We start from the raw sequence: 16,770 nt of genomic DNA on the forward strand, positions 1-16,770 counted from the left end.
ACTGAAACATAAAATTTGGAAAAAAACCCAGCCTTTCCATGTATGTAAATTTTAACATTTTTATGTTTACTTACTTCATTGAAGTGAACATCTTGCATTCCAACATCCTCCATCATTGAAGCCTCTTCATCTATATTTGGTGTGATTACTCTGAAAGCAGTACAGCCTTGCCTAAACATCCCTGTCATTGAAAAAGAAATAGAGACTAATTTCATTTTCTCCAGCAGGATAACATTGGGTCATTTTGTGATTCTGGATAAAGCAGAAGTCATGTTTAAATATACCTATCACCAAATAAAGGAATAGATCAGCTTCCCACTGCATGGTTAAAATACAAGACCTTACATTACTGTGAATGTAGAAATGGGTTTCAAAAAACCCAAACACATCAATGTCTGGACCCTTACCTACCAAACTAAGTAATGTCTCAATCTTCCTACTTTATCTTAAATTTGTGTCTAATCTACCCCATCCTACGTCTAAGGTACTCAAGGTAACTTTTACAGTATTTAATTAAACTGCCATGAAGTTTACTTACTGAACTGGATTACTGAGTACAGGGGCAGGACCTGACACATACTTTTTTCCAGTCTGAACAATATGAATGACATTAGCCATAAAAATATGAGCAAGGGATGGCAAACCAGATTATTCAAACAAAGAAAACCAGGAAAAACTAACAAAATACCAATCTAACTTCCTTTACTAAAAAAAAAACAAACCTTAACAAAACTGGAGTATAGAATGTTCCAACATGAAACCCATGTCTTTCACTCATGCTGTTTAGATATTTTCGATTACATTGGACTGCTGAATTAAGAAAACAGGATTTTCTGTATCAATTAAAACCTCAAGGGCAATCAGTAAATATTATGGAAGCTTAAGGATTTGAACATATTTATTTTACAACTCATTCCTCCAAAAATTCTTGCTGCTCAGTGAGGAGTTCTGACCATCAGAGGTTTTACTGAATGATTGCCTCAAATGCAAGGGGCTTTTCTGTTCTTAGAAATACCACAGGTAGGAGTTTGACTCTCTGTATTACTGAGAGGAAATAAATTTTATATGACAGTATACAAAAATAGCAGAACACCCAAAGGAACTCACAAATAAATAGAGACTATCACTAGTTCTCAGGTATCATCAGGCTTCCAACTGGACACAGTAATTTGAATAAGCAGCTTATTTCAGATTTGGTCTCAGAGAAGGTTCTGAAATCACTGGGGTGAAGAAAATAGACTATACACTGCAAAAGCATTTGGTGAGAAGCACAACAAGAATAGAGATAAATCATCTTTTAGACTCATGATTTTACTTCATTTTGAACTGCCATGCAAAGGCAAAGCTAAAAAGATGCAAACATGAATTTGCCCACAAATCCAAAACACTATCTCAACATCATAATCAGTTTTAACAGGTTCCTGAAATTTTTCTTCAAGAGAGCTTTTTTTATTAATTTAAGTTGAATCTCAAATCCCTGACTGAGAACTCTTCTGATCCTGCAGATGAAGGGTGGTTTTCTACCCTATCTCAAGGGTCATCAGAATCCACTTTTACAAAAGCTGCTGGCACAAAATATACCACAACAAGGTGAAACAGCCTGAGCCCTATTATCATTGATTGAACGTCTGAAAATTTGTATAAATTTATTTTGACTCCTCTGGCAATGCCAGGTTTCCCTAGAGGCACTGAGAGACTGACTGCTTGTAGAAACAAGAATATTCACAGATAACTCTGCTTTAGAAAGGATCTGATTTGAACTATTAGCAGCTCTGGTGTAAAATTAAAATTTTTACTTTCCAAAAATTTTACTTTGCCTTCACCTGAAATGCTGCCCCTTAGATATGCAAGTTTACTCTTAAGTATGTGAGTTTGCTACCTGGTTAGTTCAGAATTTTTTTCCCTAGTGAACACTGAAATACCTACAACTTCCTCAAGGAAATGATTTATTTTCCCAAATTATAATAATAAAATATATTTGAGTACAATAAAATAATGTTCTGAAATCATACCTTTTCGTGTCAGATACTCTGCAACCAGTGCTGCTACATGGACATAGCACATTGCTGCCTAAAACAGAAACAGTAACAGTCTTTTAAAATACAATTAAAATGGGAATATTAAAAACAAGGTATATATGGAGAGCAACAGTATGAGACAAGTTCTTCAGTTTTCCTTTTTGCTGCTTTGCAGGAGATATTCTGTGACTACTGCAAGAGTTCTCCACCTCATTTATGTAAAGCTGAAACTCTGCAAGTGCACTTACTCCTTCTTAACCAGAGCCCTGAGTGGCATGGACAGCAGCTCACAACCTAAGAGTGACCCTGGGTCACAAATCACAAGGTAGGAACATCATGCTGTGACAAAAACAAGTGAATCTCTCTTTTGGGGGGAGGTATTTTAAGTGTTAAGCTATTAATGATTCTGCTCAGCATTTGGTAGCCCTTCTGCTAACGTGTTTTGTGGGCTTTTTGGCTCCTGACCAAGAAAAATGCAGAAGAAACTGGTGGTGACAGGCCATTTGAGAGCAGCAAGAGAGACATAACCAATGAATGGAATTTGAAGGAATTGATGCAGTTTGGAAAACAGAAAAAAAAAAAAAAAGAGGGACAGAATAATTTTCAGATATCTGGGATTTTTTATGGATTTGACACTGACCACTTTTCTCCAAAAAAATAAAAATATTTCACATCCTTGTTTTATTAAAAAGGCTTAGGCTTTCAGCAAAGTAACTATCAGTTGAACAGCTCAAATATGGAGGCTGCACATCCTCAAACAATGGAAGTGAAGGAAAAAGGTAAAAATCTGCCAGAAATTCTAACTCCTTTGCCTACTTTGTATTGAGTTGAACTTGATGATTTGCAGACATCTTTATCTAATTGCACAGTCAAAGATTCTAAGGTTTTAACAAAAAAAATGAAAAACATAACTGAAAAGGACTAAAAGACCTTGTCTTCTCAGATAGGTGAAGCTGTTCAGTTCAAGAGACAAGCTAATAACAAAGTAATGTGTATTTCTTCTGTGTTGCTACCATGTAGAAGAAGAGAATTCTAGTACAAAGAACTGAGTTTGGAAGATGGCATCTTCTATTTCTTGGAGATCTTTACTTGCTCACATGATGCTCATTTTAACAGATGTTTCTGAAATGCAGTGATTTCACACAAAGCAATTTACTTTCAGATGGAAAAACCTTCTAGAAAGAGACAAAATTAATCCGTATCCAGTTAAAGTGTTAATGTCTCATTAAGACATATAACAATCCCCAATTCTGCTTTTTGCTAGAACTAACTATTTTAAGAGCACAGTAAAAACAGAAAACTTTCCTTTTTTTCAAATGACACAAAAAATTATTTGTCAGTTTTAAGAACATTAGTAGTTTTTTTAGTAAGCAATTTGGAATAAAGTCAAGCTAATTCTGTAAAGGCAACTGGAGGAGAATTCAAGGAGTGGCTTTAAGTGTTTAAACAAGTAATAACAAAGATATTTTTAAGTAAAAGGCCTCTCTTCCATGGCTTGCATTGTGCATTCCATTCTTAGTAGTGTGTCAGTTATAGCAGTTAAACATGTTCCTTACATTAATAACCAGAAATTACTTACAGATGTACTTGGGCAGGACAAAAACTTATCAGCTATGGAAACCAATCCAGCAACAATTCAAAAATTGTTTAAAAGACTTATTATGTTACATGCTAGCAACTACATATAGTACCTTCCCTTTCTATAAAGAGAAGCTTAAGCTTATTACAGAGCTAAAACTAATTTGTTTTTTTTTTTCTGTTACCTCTGAAAGATCTCCATTTTTAACATGGATCCTTGCCATGCTGTCTAACCATGTCTTCCTCAGTTCAGGTGTACTTGCATAGGACTTTGCCAAGCTGTACTGGAGGTCTACAAGCATTTCTGGATCATTCTCATGTTCCTTCATCTGAGCTGTAGCCATCAGCACGGTACGAATCCGTTTGGTTAAATCCTTAACATCAGAAGGGAATGTAGTGTGCTAAAACATGCAAAAGTCAGGTTAACTACTGTGTTTTCATAGTCATTGCACAACAAAATGATAAAACATAACTGGAAAAGATGCTGTGAGAGTCTTCAAGCATCCTTCCACTGTATGGAAATAGGAATAAAAACAGACCTTAATAATCCTGTCGTTATTGGCACAATTGTTGATGATGGAAAGAGACTGCTGAAATCTAGTTCCTCCAATTCCAACCACATCAGCAATTAACTGGCTTACTGAAATAATAACCTTGACAGAAATAAACATCTTGTTAGTGCATATTTCATTAAATACCCTTGAGATGTACCTCTGAGGCAATTACAAAGGAAGTTTTGTTCTCTTTAATTGAAAAATCATTCTCCTAAATAAAATAATGTTTGGGGGTTCTTTTCCAATTACTTGTACAATAACATAGGATAAAACAGGCTTGTGTAAATTCAAGACACATGATTGACTGCTAGGTGAACTAGCCAGAGGTCATTAAACTGGCAAACTACACAATTTTCAAATTATTTGCACTATTTTAGACTTCTGTGTGCTTGTTGCTGCATTCTTTTCCTTCTTCAGATGCAACAGGATACACCATTTAACAATCAAAATAACATCTAAAAACCAGAATGCTTTCACTGACAAATAAAACTCATTTCCTACAAAACACAGGGTCATCCAACTGTTTCTAAGTATTTCCTTGTACTGAATATATTTTTATGGCCATCTTCTTACTCTGAGTACCAGCCTTGCTTGAACCCCAAATAAATTATTTTAAGTCCATCTGACAGGGCTTTGCACACTGGTATGCAACTGTGTATGTACAATATTAAAAGAAAAAGAAAATATACTAACTTGCAGATGTGTTCGAACAAAAGACTTCTTTCCTGTGTAGTCAAAATTATTTCTCATCAAAAAGTACAGTAACTGTGAAGCTTCATTTCGAATTGAACTCAGCTTGGAATTACAGTACTTCAGAATTTCGTAGCACAGTGCAGAACACATATCAGCTCTACCTTCATAAAATGTAGAAGGAAACTGAGGAAAAAGAAGAAAACAAAGAATTTATTCATTAAAACTAGGGTCAGATCTTGATAAATTAAGCATGTCAAGAAAAACACAAATATATTCATATCCTCAAACTGTGGAAAGAGCAAGAGTTAGAGTAGGTCATGACACAAAACAATTTTTATAGCAAATCAAAGGACAAGCATTCCACACTGTTGAGATCAGATCAGTCCATAATCACCAATTTTATTTTGGTACGTTAGTTCTTAAATTCTTATATAGTATATTGTTAACTAAAGAATTGGACAAGTACTTGAAGATGAATTTTTTAGAACTTCTTACCTTGTAAATAAGTGCCCTTAAAGCACTGAATACGTTTTTCAATGCTGTTTCAGACTGATTCTTTTGAAGGAAGCAGAGGTATACATCAAATACTTTCTTCATCAGTGGATTATGTCCATGATCAGTCAGTAGCTGATTCTTTAAAACAATAGCAAGGATTCAGGAGTTTTGTACAGCAATACATTTATACTATAAGATCATATACAGATCATCAAAAAGCAAGACATTTAAAAAATACAACCTCTATGGCATTACCAGGATGTTTAATAACACACACATACCTGAATTCTAACTAGGTATTTCTAACGCTTCATTAATTTTGCTTATAAAAGAAGTGTTGCCTTCTGAATAGGCTTATAGAACATGATTGTTTTTATCAGCTGTTAATTAAATCCATTACTATTAATAGCTTTTTGAGGGGCACACTCAAAGTATTAACAGACTTTGCTTACACTGGCTTTAGCAGCCCACACAGGGGAATTTTCTCATAGCAGTATCTCCTACTACAAGGTGATTCTGCCCCTTCTGCAACTCCCCTGGGTGCACTCCACTCTTTCTTGTCATCACTGCATAAATACAGGCATATATAAAGGAGTGGAAGAGGCTGGGTTCAGACTGGACATAGCAGAACCTTTTCTACAGTGAGGGTTTTGAGGTAATGGGAGAGGTTGCCTTGGGAAGTAGAGGATGCCCAATTCCTTGAAAGGTTTTTTCAAGGCCAAGTTGGATGGTGCTTTGAGCAACCTGGCCTAGTGGAAGTTGTCTATGCCCCTGCAGAAGGATTGAACTAGATGATCTCTGGAAGTCCCTTACTACCCAAACCATCATTTGACTCTGATTTTATATATTTTAGTGCAGTTTATTGAATAGAAGCTCCTGATGGTCCTGTTTTATTTGGATCTTTAAGACTAGTCTGGCATACTCTTGCCTACCTTCTCAATATACAACACAGATAACCTTGAAGGATTGTCATTCCAAGCCTGATGGGTTGATAAATGAAGGAATAGTGTTCATTCCTCTTTAAACCTTTTTAGCTAGTTTATTAATTTTCAATTCTGTAACCAGATCTCTGGACAGAACTGGCTCTAAACTCTACTGAATTAATTACCAGGAAAAAAGGAAGCTTATTGTAAATAAGCTCATGTTTTCATAACTAGATTAAAGATAAGACAGTAAATTTGAATCTTCAAGCAAGAATCTGGATACACTGCCCCAATTAAGGAGAAACAAGCTAGAGTTATCATCTGTCCTTTTTATGGCTTCGATTTTAAAGTCTGGAAAACCTCAGAAAACCAGCCAAGAGGGGTAAGTAAGTGGTGTGCTATATAAAGATTCCACAGGAGAGCAACAGCAACTGATACAACTAAAAGAAGACTTATTAGTGGACAAATGGAAAAAAGTTACAGAAGAGGAACACACAAATCACTATTAAGGAGTGCATTACTATAATAAGCAGCCAAGTTCAATATGAAAGTCTGAGAGTATCCAATTATGGTTTTGCCATAGATCTTTCACCTCACATGGCCTTTAAAAGCCACTTTTACCACTAATATTAGGTAGACACTAAAGCTCCTAGAACTATTTTTAAGTTAGGCTGAGGAAGGAGCTTTTCCCATAGATTACTGCTGGTGTATGATGTGTAGCTGAAGCAAAAGCATTTTTCTGTGAGATATTATCATTTTTTCATGAAAATAATAAAATACAATGCCAGAGAAGCTAAAATTAGCAATGCTATTTAACTAGACTACAAAAATATAACTTAAAAAAGAGTTTTAATAAGTGTTTATTCTCAAAGATACTTATGGGAAAAAGTTAACACCAAGTCATGAACAAACCTTAAAAGCCATTGTGAATAATGACAGAGTGTCCAGAATTGTAATGCAAACTTCGGTGGCAACATTTGCTTCAAGTAAAGACTGGTGAAGGACATCTGCATCTGAATGGCCATAGCCTGCAGAAATTCCAAATGAAGTGTAAGTGCTGGATACACTCATTTAAATGTTTCTTATTTCCAAAAGACTTGCTGAACTAGGAAAAGATTAACAAGTAAAAAGCCTGACAGAAGTTAGTATTCAAAACAGGAAAAAATTCATATGCATTTAAATAGTTTCAAATATGGTCAGACAATTATTCTAACATAATTTGCACAGGACTATAAAATATATTAAGTAAGAATTTCAACAACAGAAGCATTAAACAGCAGTTAAAAACTATGTGATATTTCATATATATGTGCATGTAGACACAAATGTGTATATATATATATATATATAAAGCTACACAGTTATATATATATATACACATATATACACACATATATTGTGGTAAGTACTGCAGTAGGATGAAGTTACAGCTGAAAATATGAAGTTTTGGCAATTTAGTGATGTTACAATGGTCTCAAAGTTAATCACAAGTCAACCAGGATATCAATACAAAATAGTAAGAGTTGAAGGAATACAATCCCGTACTTATATGCAATTTACCACCCCAGTAATGAATTCTGCTCTTGCAGCAATACATTGCAATATCTCCATATTTAATAAAAACATTCTATCACTTCTAGCTCCACAGTGAACTTAAATAATTTTAAAAACATATCCTGCCTCAGCACTGATAATAATGTGTCACTTCTGTTCCCTAACACTGGTCATGAAGCACCAGATTGACAAACGTGACTGGGCTGCTTTATAAACATTTGGTCTGGGTCATGTTTATATGTCAGATTTACAAACAACTCAGCATCACTAAATCAATCACAAGGATGACAAACTTGTTGAGATCAAGCAAAGAACAGAAGCAATGCCAAACTCTTTTGTAATGACACCTGGCCACTTCTTTCTGCACCTTCTTGCTTCCCTCTCCGAACTACACACATATACCCATAACCACCAGTTTCTTTAGATTCATACATTCTTTCTTTAAGCACAAAACTATACTGAAATTTCTCAGAGATGAAAGGTATCATCCCTTTCAGGTATGATAGGTATTGAAAAGGTACATATGGAAAGGTATTTCAGTTTCATTTCTAGCTTAGGTGGTTAGAAAGGGAGAAAATAAGTTTATAATTTACACTAATAGACAACTATCTTGCCAAAGAATCTTGATTTTAGAAACAAGTAAAGCAACTATTTCCACCAGACACTTCCTTTCTTTATGTATCCCACACAAAATATGTGCAAGATTATTCAAGCTCTGAATGCTATTTTGGATACATGACAGAGGCAGACTGACAACTAAACAAAACTGTAAGTTAACAACAACAGAACAAAGATATAAAAATCAATTTCATACTTCATGTGGTTTTTACAGCAACATATTTTCAATTTGTAAAACCTTGGTCAATACAATGTGTAATATCCTGATATTTATTAACTGTCCATTAAAAAACCCACCTATTATCAGATTAGACAAAGTTATCTGAATAAGACACCTTCCTTCATAATTTCCTTCAGTTGGAAAAGAATGGAAAGTTTCTTTTTACATAAGCATGCATTTTTTAAAATCTTTCAGCTCATTGTTTCCTAAAAAATCAGTAAAAATTGCCAAGTTCTGAAAGCATGAAATCTCTTTGCACAGAGATGTTATCTGTTTCTCAGAGGGTTTTTTTTTTAAACCAGTCTTTATCTGCAAATTATTATACTGTACCAAATGTGTAGCTACGTAGTGTAAAGGCTTTCTTTTCTGTATCAACAACCATGTAGAAACTATGACAATACAGCAGTAGCAGACTGATTGCAAGGGAAAAAAAAAGTAATTTCCACATACTGTCTGACATTTTAAAAGCAGGCAATTGCATTTCTTACATTTTAACAGATGTGATAATGCATTTCTGAATAGAGAGGTTTTGTGGGATTTTTTTTTCACTTTTACACAAGACAACGTAATAAATCTTGTGCAATTAGGCTAAATTTTGCTTTATATTACAGCAAAAGAGCTAAAAGATTTTAAGGGACAGTTAGATATGCTTTGAGAAATCAAAGAATGAACACAGTGAAAATACAGTTAACTCAAGTTTTACTGCACACAATCTTCAATACCAGTGTTGTATTTTACTGAATTAGTCAACAAGTTTCATTGTTTTTTGAAGCTGAAATTTGAGAAATGGTGCTTTAGAATACTTTACATACAGTATATTGCAATTTAGAAGCAGAATGTTTAAAAAGACAGGCCACAAGCAGATTTAGTTTTCAATACAGCAGTCTATACAAGCTGACTTCAACCTGATTAAATCTTACCATTGTCTACAGAAATTCCAAGAATACTTGATATCTTTCTCACACTGAAAACAGAAAAATCACTTCATTATTGGACGCTTTTTCACTTCCAGACAAACTAAATCATGGGCTCGCAATCTTTGTAGAAATTCTAAGAAACTTATTTCTCCTCAGGGGATGTCAAAACATGGAGATATGGTCAGAATACATATATTTAATTTGAGACTAGTAATTTATAAGACCACATAGGAGAAGAAAAAAATTGAAGCTCAATAAAACAAATAGAAAAAAAAAAGTCAATTTTGTAACTATGCGCAGCACAAGTGTGATGCGTACATAACTAAAAGAAAAGATTAAAATACAGTTTTAAGATAGACTAGAGTTAACCACACTCCATGTTATGGCAGCACCCAGCAGTGATTGATCTATCACAAAGCAGAGAACAGACCATGGACTGCTTCCAGCTATTTGTTTGACCTGGAACAGTAAAAGTCATTGGGATGCACTGGTGTGGCTCTGGGACCTGTCTCTGGTGTTGTGGTACTGGTTGAGGATGACAGATGTTATCATGTCATGAGACTTACTGTGGTTAAAAGTGAGAGAGTTATCCAGGCTGCTCAGCTGCTGCAATCTGGCATGCATCATTCCTGTTCTGTTACGGGAAACAGGCAATGTCTGAGATTTTCGATCATGAACTATGGATCCTAACCCCTCCTGGTTCCTGCAAGATGGGTGAAATGGGATAGAAGCAAAAGTTAGACATGTCAAACTGCAGCAAGACAGGAAGTGCTGTTAGTTAAGCACAAGAAGTTTTATAGAAAGAATTATAATGCAACCTATTCACTGTTTTCTTTATAAAACAAAAATAGGTAGCTCAAAAAAAGCTTCACAGCAAACTCTTCCTTAAAACCTCAAAGCATGAAAGCAAAAGCACACAAGCAGTCACTCTTGAAGTGCTAAATTTACTTCAGAGCTTTCAAAAAAAAAGGTATTTGCAAACATAAATATTCTGAAAATATTCAGAACCCAAAACTGAATCCTCTATTTTGATTGAAAAAAAATTAGCAAAAAAGTTAGGACATACAGCAGTAAAATTAGAAAGCATGCATGCAACAGGAGAGCAGGAATTAACTGAGATAGTATCATATACTTCTTACCCAAGCAGGAAGGGAGAAGAGCCATAGACTTTGTTAAATTTGCAGCAATCAAATGAAGAAAACAGAAAAGTGATCTGTGTTAGCAATCAGTACAGGCTAACTTCCTACTGTGTACCACCACCAGAGCTGATGAAAAATGAAAACCAGTGCTTGACCTGCAGAATTCCCTGTTCCCTCTCGTTCTCTGTCATTTGTGTATTTTAACAGCACGTGCATTGACTGTGATATACTTCAGTGTAGTGACAATGTGAAAGACATGAAAGTTACATTTACAATTCACAACACCAGATGCTTTCCATAGCTCAGCATTTTCAACATTAACATGCAGCACACAGACCAGGCGATGAGTAAACAAAAAAGAAGTGTAGTAGTGTCCTCTACAAACTCATCAAACAAAGCAGTTGGAAGAATTTTATAAAAAGCCTGAGAATTATAGACTCCTGTAAAGTTTGATGTACATTTGAACACAAAGATGACAATCAAAACCTTAAGAAAGCCAGATTTATTTTTGAGGTTTTTATATTATGTGAACCTTTTTTCCCCCAGAAAAATCTCCAAGGAGAGAGTCAATTCTGTAGAAGAAGATTCACATTATCTACATTAAAACCAAAAAAAGCTAACATCATAGTTAGAATGTATTACCATCCAAAGTCAGCAACAAATTTCTCACTGAGTTCAAAAGGGCCAGTATTTTAACCGCATCAGTTTAATTATAACACTACCATGTCAACAACAGTGTAAGGTCTATAGAAGTTGCTATCTTTTACTCCATTAAAAACACTTTGTATTAAAAAAAAATAATCCAAAGATATTAAATTAATACAAGTTTCTGACTCCCAGATTTTCTTCATACTCCAAATTTAAAAACAGCGGTGTTGGAATGTTCACTACTTACCTTCAAGTAAAAACACTAAATATACAAAATTTCTGAAACATTTCAATTTACGTGGTTTTATGGCCAACTGAATAAACAAAACATTATCAAATTTCTTTCCCAATGACATTATTTCAAGGAAAAAATGCTGTAAAAGATAGCATTTAAGGGATGGATTCTAAAGTCATCATTAAAAAACAGCTCACAGAACATTCTTAAACAAATACCAGACTTCCAGACAGGATACAGATTTGTTAATATGGTAACCAGCTACTTACTTCAAAATCTTATGCATCATTCCACAATAACTCTTCTACTTGTGCAATTTGCTTGTTACAGAGGTTCAAGGCATATCTTACACAGTGCCATTATTAACAAACAAGACAGTGAAATTTAAATTCCACACAGTACCTGGCTATGTATCGTTTCCCCATGTACTGGAACTGATGTAAGCACACTCTGCAGAGAACACAAGTCAGAGAAGCCACACTTAAAAAAACCTTTTCTAGATTTATGTACACTGGAATTATTCAACAATTACTGTTAACTTTAGACTCTTGCATCATAAAAGTTCTTTATTTCTACCAGCCTTAAAATTCCCTTCCAGACCCCAAGCCAAAGAAAGGTAAATGTGTCAGTTATCTACAAATGGACAACAAGACAGGACAACTAACGTGGAAGAGAGAAGCAAAGGGATAACCAGACATTGCCTATTTACACCAATTTTGTAAATTGTGTGCAAGTGTTCAAAATAGGACAAAACATTTTGCTTGCCCCCACCCCAGCCTAAACTCACTTAGGTACAAATTGGCTTTTTTGTTTTGTCGGGTTTTATTTAAGGTCTCCAAATTCCAGGATAACAACAGGGTTTCTGGAAGAACTATTTTCAAAAGGGAATATGCTTTTAAAACAAGATGATGACAAAGACAAATTAACAACAAGAAATTTTAATTAAAAAAGTAATCTATATTACTGGTAAGTGCACAACACTAATGACTAATTAACTAGAAGTCATATTTTCAAATCAAGAGAAGTTTTGTGGGTGGAGGCTGTAATCCTGATTTTATTTTACTTTTTTCACACTGTAAACATTTATTCCAATAATACAGAAAACAACACAGCATCCCTTGTTCCTTCAGTAAGATGTCCTGACAGTTCTTCTTTAAAGTGTAAAGCCAAAATGAAAGCCAGTTTCAGGCTCTGTCTTCCATGTGCCAGCTGAGAATGAGAGTACAGACTGCCTTACTGCCTCTTCAACTCAGCTTCATTTTTTACTGAGACCTTGAGTAGCTCAGCTGCCTCCAACCTGCCTGAGCACAACGGTGTTTGCCTTCCCCAGACTTGTCATTCTGAGCACAAAATAACCTCAACTCCCCCTTCTGAGATCTTCTTGTCTTTTAGACTAGTGGACTCATACTGGAATACTGGACTCATCCTGCACCTATTCCCTTAGGGAATAGCAGAGGACACATGAGGAATGCTAGGAGCACGGTTCTGAAGTTACGCAATTCAATCAGTTTTGCTACACAATCATGTATTTGCTATTGAACAGCTGACGTTACAAGACACAGTTTAATGCAGAAGGGGATCAAGACAGTTGGTTCCTCCTCCCCGAGCACTGCAATACTCTGAGCACTGCTTCTTGTCCAAGAACCTCCTGAGATCCCTTCTGGATAGTCTGATTCCAGAGACTACCATGGACTTGGACAGACATGCAATTGGGGACATCAAGTTAAGGACTTCCAAACAGATCAGGACAATATTATTTAAAAAAAAACCCCAAAACAACAACAACCAAAAAAGCATTTACACATGCTTATATCCACACTTATGTTGTTCACAGAACAGCAAAACATATAGCTGCATGACAAGCACAAAAAAAACTTACTCTGTAATGGTGAAAAAGTCCATGAGTTCAGATTTTGTAGCCTTGTTCCAATATGTAAACAATGCATCTAGGAAAATTATTAACAATATAAAAGATAACAATTACTATTTGAAGTTTTCCTTAAAACTGATTATACAAATGCTCCTATCAATTCTCCAAATGAGCTTCTGCAATATGATATTAATTAATAACCCATAATATTCCCATCCTAGTTCATATTTTACACAGTAGTATTTGTGTAGCCTCTAGTGCCTACAGCCCTATAACAACGCAAGACTTCAAAATATTTCAGACTGTTAGTCCTATAACCTGCTTCTTTACAGATGGGTCCCAACTTTTTGTTTAAATTAGAATTAATTTTTTTTTTGACCACAGACAGGGATGATTCCAAGATGTATGATCCTAACAAACAAGTAAGATGTGCCATTCATGCCTTATTTCTATACCTCTGTAACCTTCTTCAGGATAACATGACTCTTTCAAAAATTCAATGGATCATCTCACAAACATCCCAGGAGAATGAAGAAGCACTAACATCTCCATATTCCAGAAATGGAAATACAACAATCAAATCATTTGGTTCCTTGTAATACAGCAAGTTCTGCAGAACAGAGCCCAAGACACTTTTACAGAACAATGAATTATTCTTCACCTCTGTTTTACAAACCAAACTGTACCATCACACACAAATGTTCACTTTCTTAAAAAGTCCTTTAGTTGACCTCACACTTTGAATAAATAATGAGTACTTAATGCTTACAAGGTTTCAGTCAGAGTTTAATTTGAGTAATCACACATATTTGTAAAATGCAGCACATCATGGTACCTACACCTAAAATATTCTGCTGATTTTGAGAAGTTATTGAAATAACAGGCATAAATCCAGCAAATGACTTCGAATTTATAAAAAGCAGGAGGAATTACCTACCATCTGACATGCTTCTTAAAATATGAAGGAAACACATGAGCAGACTTTTGATCTCTGCTTGGTCAAGTTTGTCATATCGAACAACAGAACTTCCTAAAGTGCTGCTCTGCTGGTTCTGAAAAGCAAAGAGATGCATTTTGGCTGAAGAGTTCTTAAACTGAAAACAAATTAAATTGTTTTCAATTGCTGTAATAATTCCTGCAGCAGAAAAAGGATCTCAGAATGAAGACAAAAATGTTTCATGTAGAGACAGGCCACTAAAACACACATTACACACACCAAGTATACCAAATTAAGCCTCTTTGCTTTGCTTGTTTTTAATTCCTTCTAGGTATAATTTTTTCCCCTAGGAGCAAAAGGAAAAGTCACCTAGGAGTGATTATTGAACAAGTTAATTATACCTAGGTATTCACATTGTAGAAATCAAGCCTGCCCCTTCTGCTTAGATCAAATACTTGAAAACCAAATGCTACTGTTAGGTGATACATCTATGCTCCTTTGCTTTTCAAGAGACCTTCTGCTGAACTGTAGACAGGACTGCCTCTACAAAATTTGTTCCATTTAAAGATATAAGAACCTCAAGAAAAAGATACATGAAGGGCAATAATATGCATTCTGGAAGACTAACTGCTACTAAGTAACTTGCTCTTCCCCTCCCCTCCTCTCCCAACATTCAAACAAACAAACCCAAACAAAAGCAAAACCCTTTCCCTGTTTCATTTTTTAATGTCATTCCTGCACTTGTGGGAAGTTTATCAGCAACCCACAATACCATCATCTGTGCAAAAAGATAAAAGCTCTATAATTGGTCTTGCAAAATGTATACCACCAAACAAAATGGAAAACTAAAAATTGTAAAAATATATAAATTGAACTTTGGGCAGAGACTTGTAAAAGAATAATTTCCACACAGTCTAGTGTTACAAAATCCTCAGTCTGAAGCTTTTATAGATATACTGCATAAACTTCTGTTTAAAGTATAAATTATGCCCTTCATAGTGCCTAATTCTCACATCCAATATGGCACTTATGCAAATGGAAAATGAACCAGACATAAGTTTTCTATAAAGTCAACAGTCTGGTATAATTGATCTGTACAACTCTTACTATAAAAAAATTTACAAATACAAAGGTAGACTCAACGGAGAAAAGCACTTGGTTTCACAAACAAAGCAAGAAGTGACATTAGAATAACCCTTCCTGGCATACTCCTCCCTGAAAGCAGGAGACACACTAACCATGAAGGACTATTTCACAGCAACCATTCACTGCTGAGCCCTTTTTATGCATTCTGTTGCATTAAAGAATTCCTGTCCTAAACCAATCTGTGAATCTGGTACCAGTAAATGTGTAAATCACATACTAGTCATTGAATGGATGCACAGTGAAACTGAATGTGAAACTATGATGAATAGCCAGAAGTTACTATAATTTAGGAGGAGGTGGACACTTCTGTGAGCTCAATTATTGCAGATTCTAAAGACCTCAAAAAGACCTCAAAAAACTGTTTATTTTGAAATATCTCTGGTGCACAAGGAGGTGCTACTCTACAGCTTTTTGGATGCCATGGCAGGCAATCAATGGGTGACAGAGCAGAAACAGAATTGTGTTTCCTACACTTTAAGAAACTGCCCAGAGCACTAGATAATAATCCCACCAAGACTGTTTAAAATACATACAGATAAAATAGGACTATAGCTACTTCATTTAGAATCATGTCAATAACCTAAATAAATAAAGTACACACATATTGAAATAGGAATTGATATACTTCCAGTCTATTCTGATTCCACAAGCATAATACTACAGATTATTCTGAAAGAAAATTAGAACAAAAACATGGCTCTTCACTATAATGATATCAAGCAATGAGCAAAAACTTTGAAATAACATGCACTGAACAACTGATCTACTAGAAAGAAAGTTCAGAAAGCAACAAATAAGAAGCCAGGATTAAGTATTATTTGGGGAAAATATCAACAGCATGCAAAACATAAATCCTCTGTTACCTAAGTTGGCAGACCAGAGTAGAATTTTCAAAGGCTGTTGACTCCTTTGAAAACCCTTTTACTTGGTGAAAACACTACACATTAGTAATCAACAACATGACAACTAAGTAATAGATGACAGCATTGCCATTTAGCAACAGTGTATACCAAGGTATTTCTTTATTACCTTGGTCAATACCAAAGAACTTTCAGTTCTACCAAAGACTCCAAGACTCAAATTCTGCAGTTATTGAAACTGATTGGATTTTTTATGCTTGAACTAGATCATGTGCATGTACCCCAGGTTTAACATTTGAACATATTTCACGTGGTCAAATTGCATATATTGGGTTTGAGATTCAACTGTTGCAAAGAAGCGGCAA

The 16,770-nt window shown here is 35.0% G+C and overlaps 1 protein-coding gene across 14 annotated transcripts in view; it reads right to left on the minus strand.

Moving 5' to 3' along the window:
* Positions 1-16,770, minus strand: part of DOCK9 (dedicator of cytokinesis 9) — a 113,120-nt gene that overhangs the window by 12,671 nt on the left and 83,679 nt on the right. For 5 of the 14 annotated variants that reach the window (XM_063149587.1, XM_063149590.1, XM_063149582.1 and 2 more), the window contains exons 35-45: positions 14,400-14,514; positions 13,472-13,538; positions 11,995-12,042; positions 9,574-9,617; positions 7,174-7,289; positions 5,339-5,476; positions 4,844-5,026; positions 4,136-4,249; positions 3,782-3,997; positions 2,013-2,070; positions 75-181 (exon numbers count right to left, since the gene is read on the minus strand). In XM_063149587.1, coding sequence (XP_063005657.1) covers positions 75-181; positions 2,013-2,070; positions 3,782-3,997; positions 4,136-4,249; positions 4,844-5,026; positions 5,339-5,476; positions 7,174-7,289; positions 9,574-9,617; positions 11,995-12,042; positions 13,472-13,538; positions 14,400-14,514 — 1,206 coding nt within the window. Of the gene's footprint in view, positions 1-74; positions 182-2,012; positions 2,071-3,781; positions 3,998-4,135; positions 4,250-4,843; positions 5,027-5,338; positions 5,477-7,173; positions 7,290-9,573; positions 9,618-10,136; positions 10,274-11,994; positions 12,043-13,471; positions 13,539-14,399; positions 14,515-16,770 lie in introns of all 14 variants that reach the window. The other 9 variants (XM_063149580.1, XM_063149588.1, XM_063149578.1 and 6 more) reach the window with 2 other exon arrangements.

Source organism: Melospiza melodia, chromosome 2 (genome assembly GCF_035770615.1).
Source record: "Melospiza melodia melodia isolate bMelMel2 chromosome 2, bMelMel2.pri, whole genome shotgun sequence".
Classification (NCBI taxonomy): domain Eukaryota; kingdom Metazoa; phylum Chordata; class Aves; order Passeriformes; family Passerellidae; genus Melospiza; species Melospiza melodia.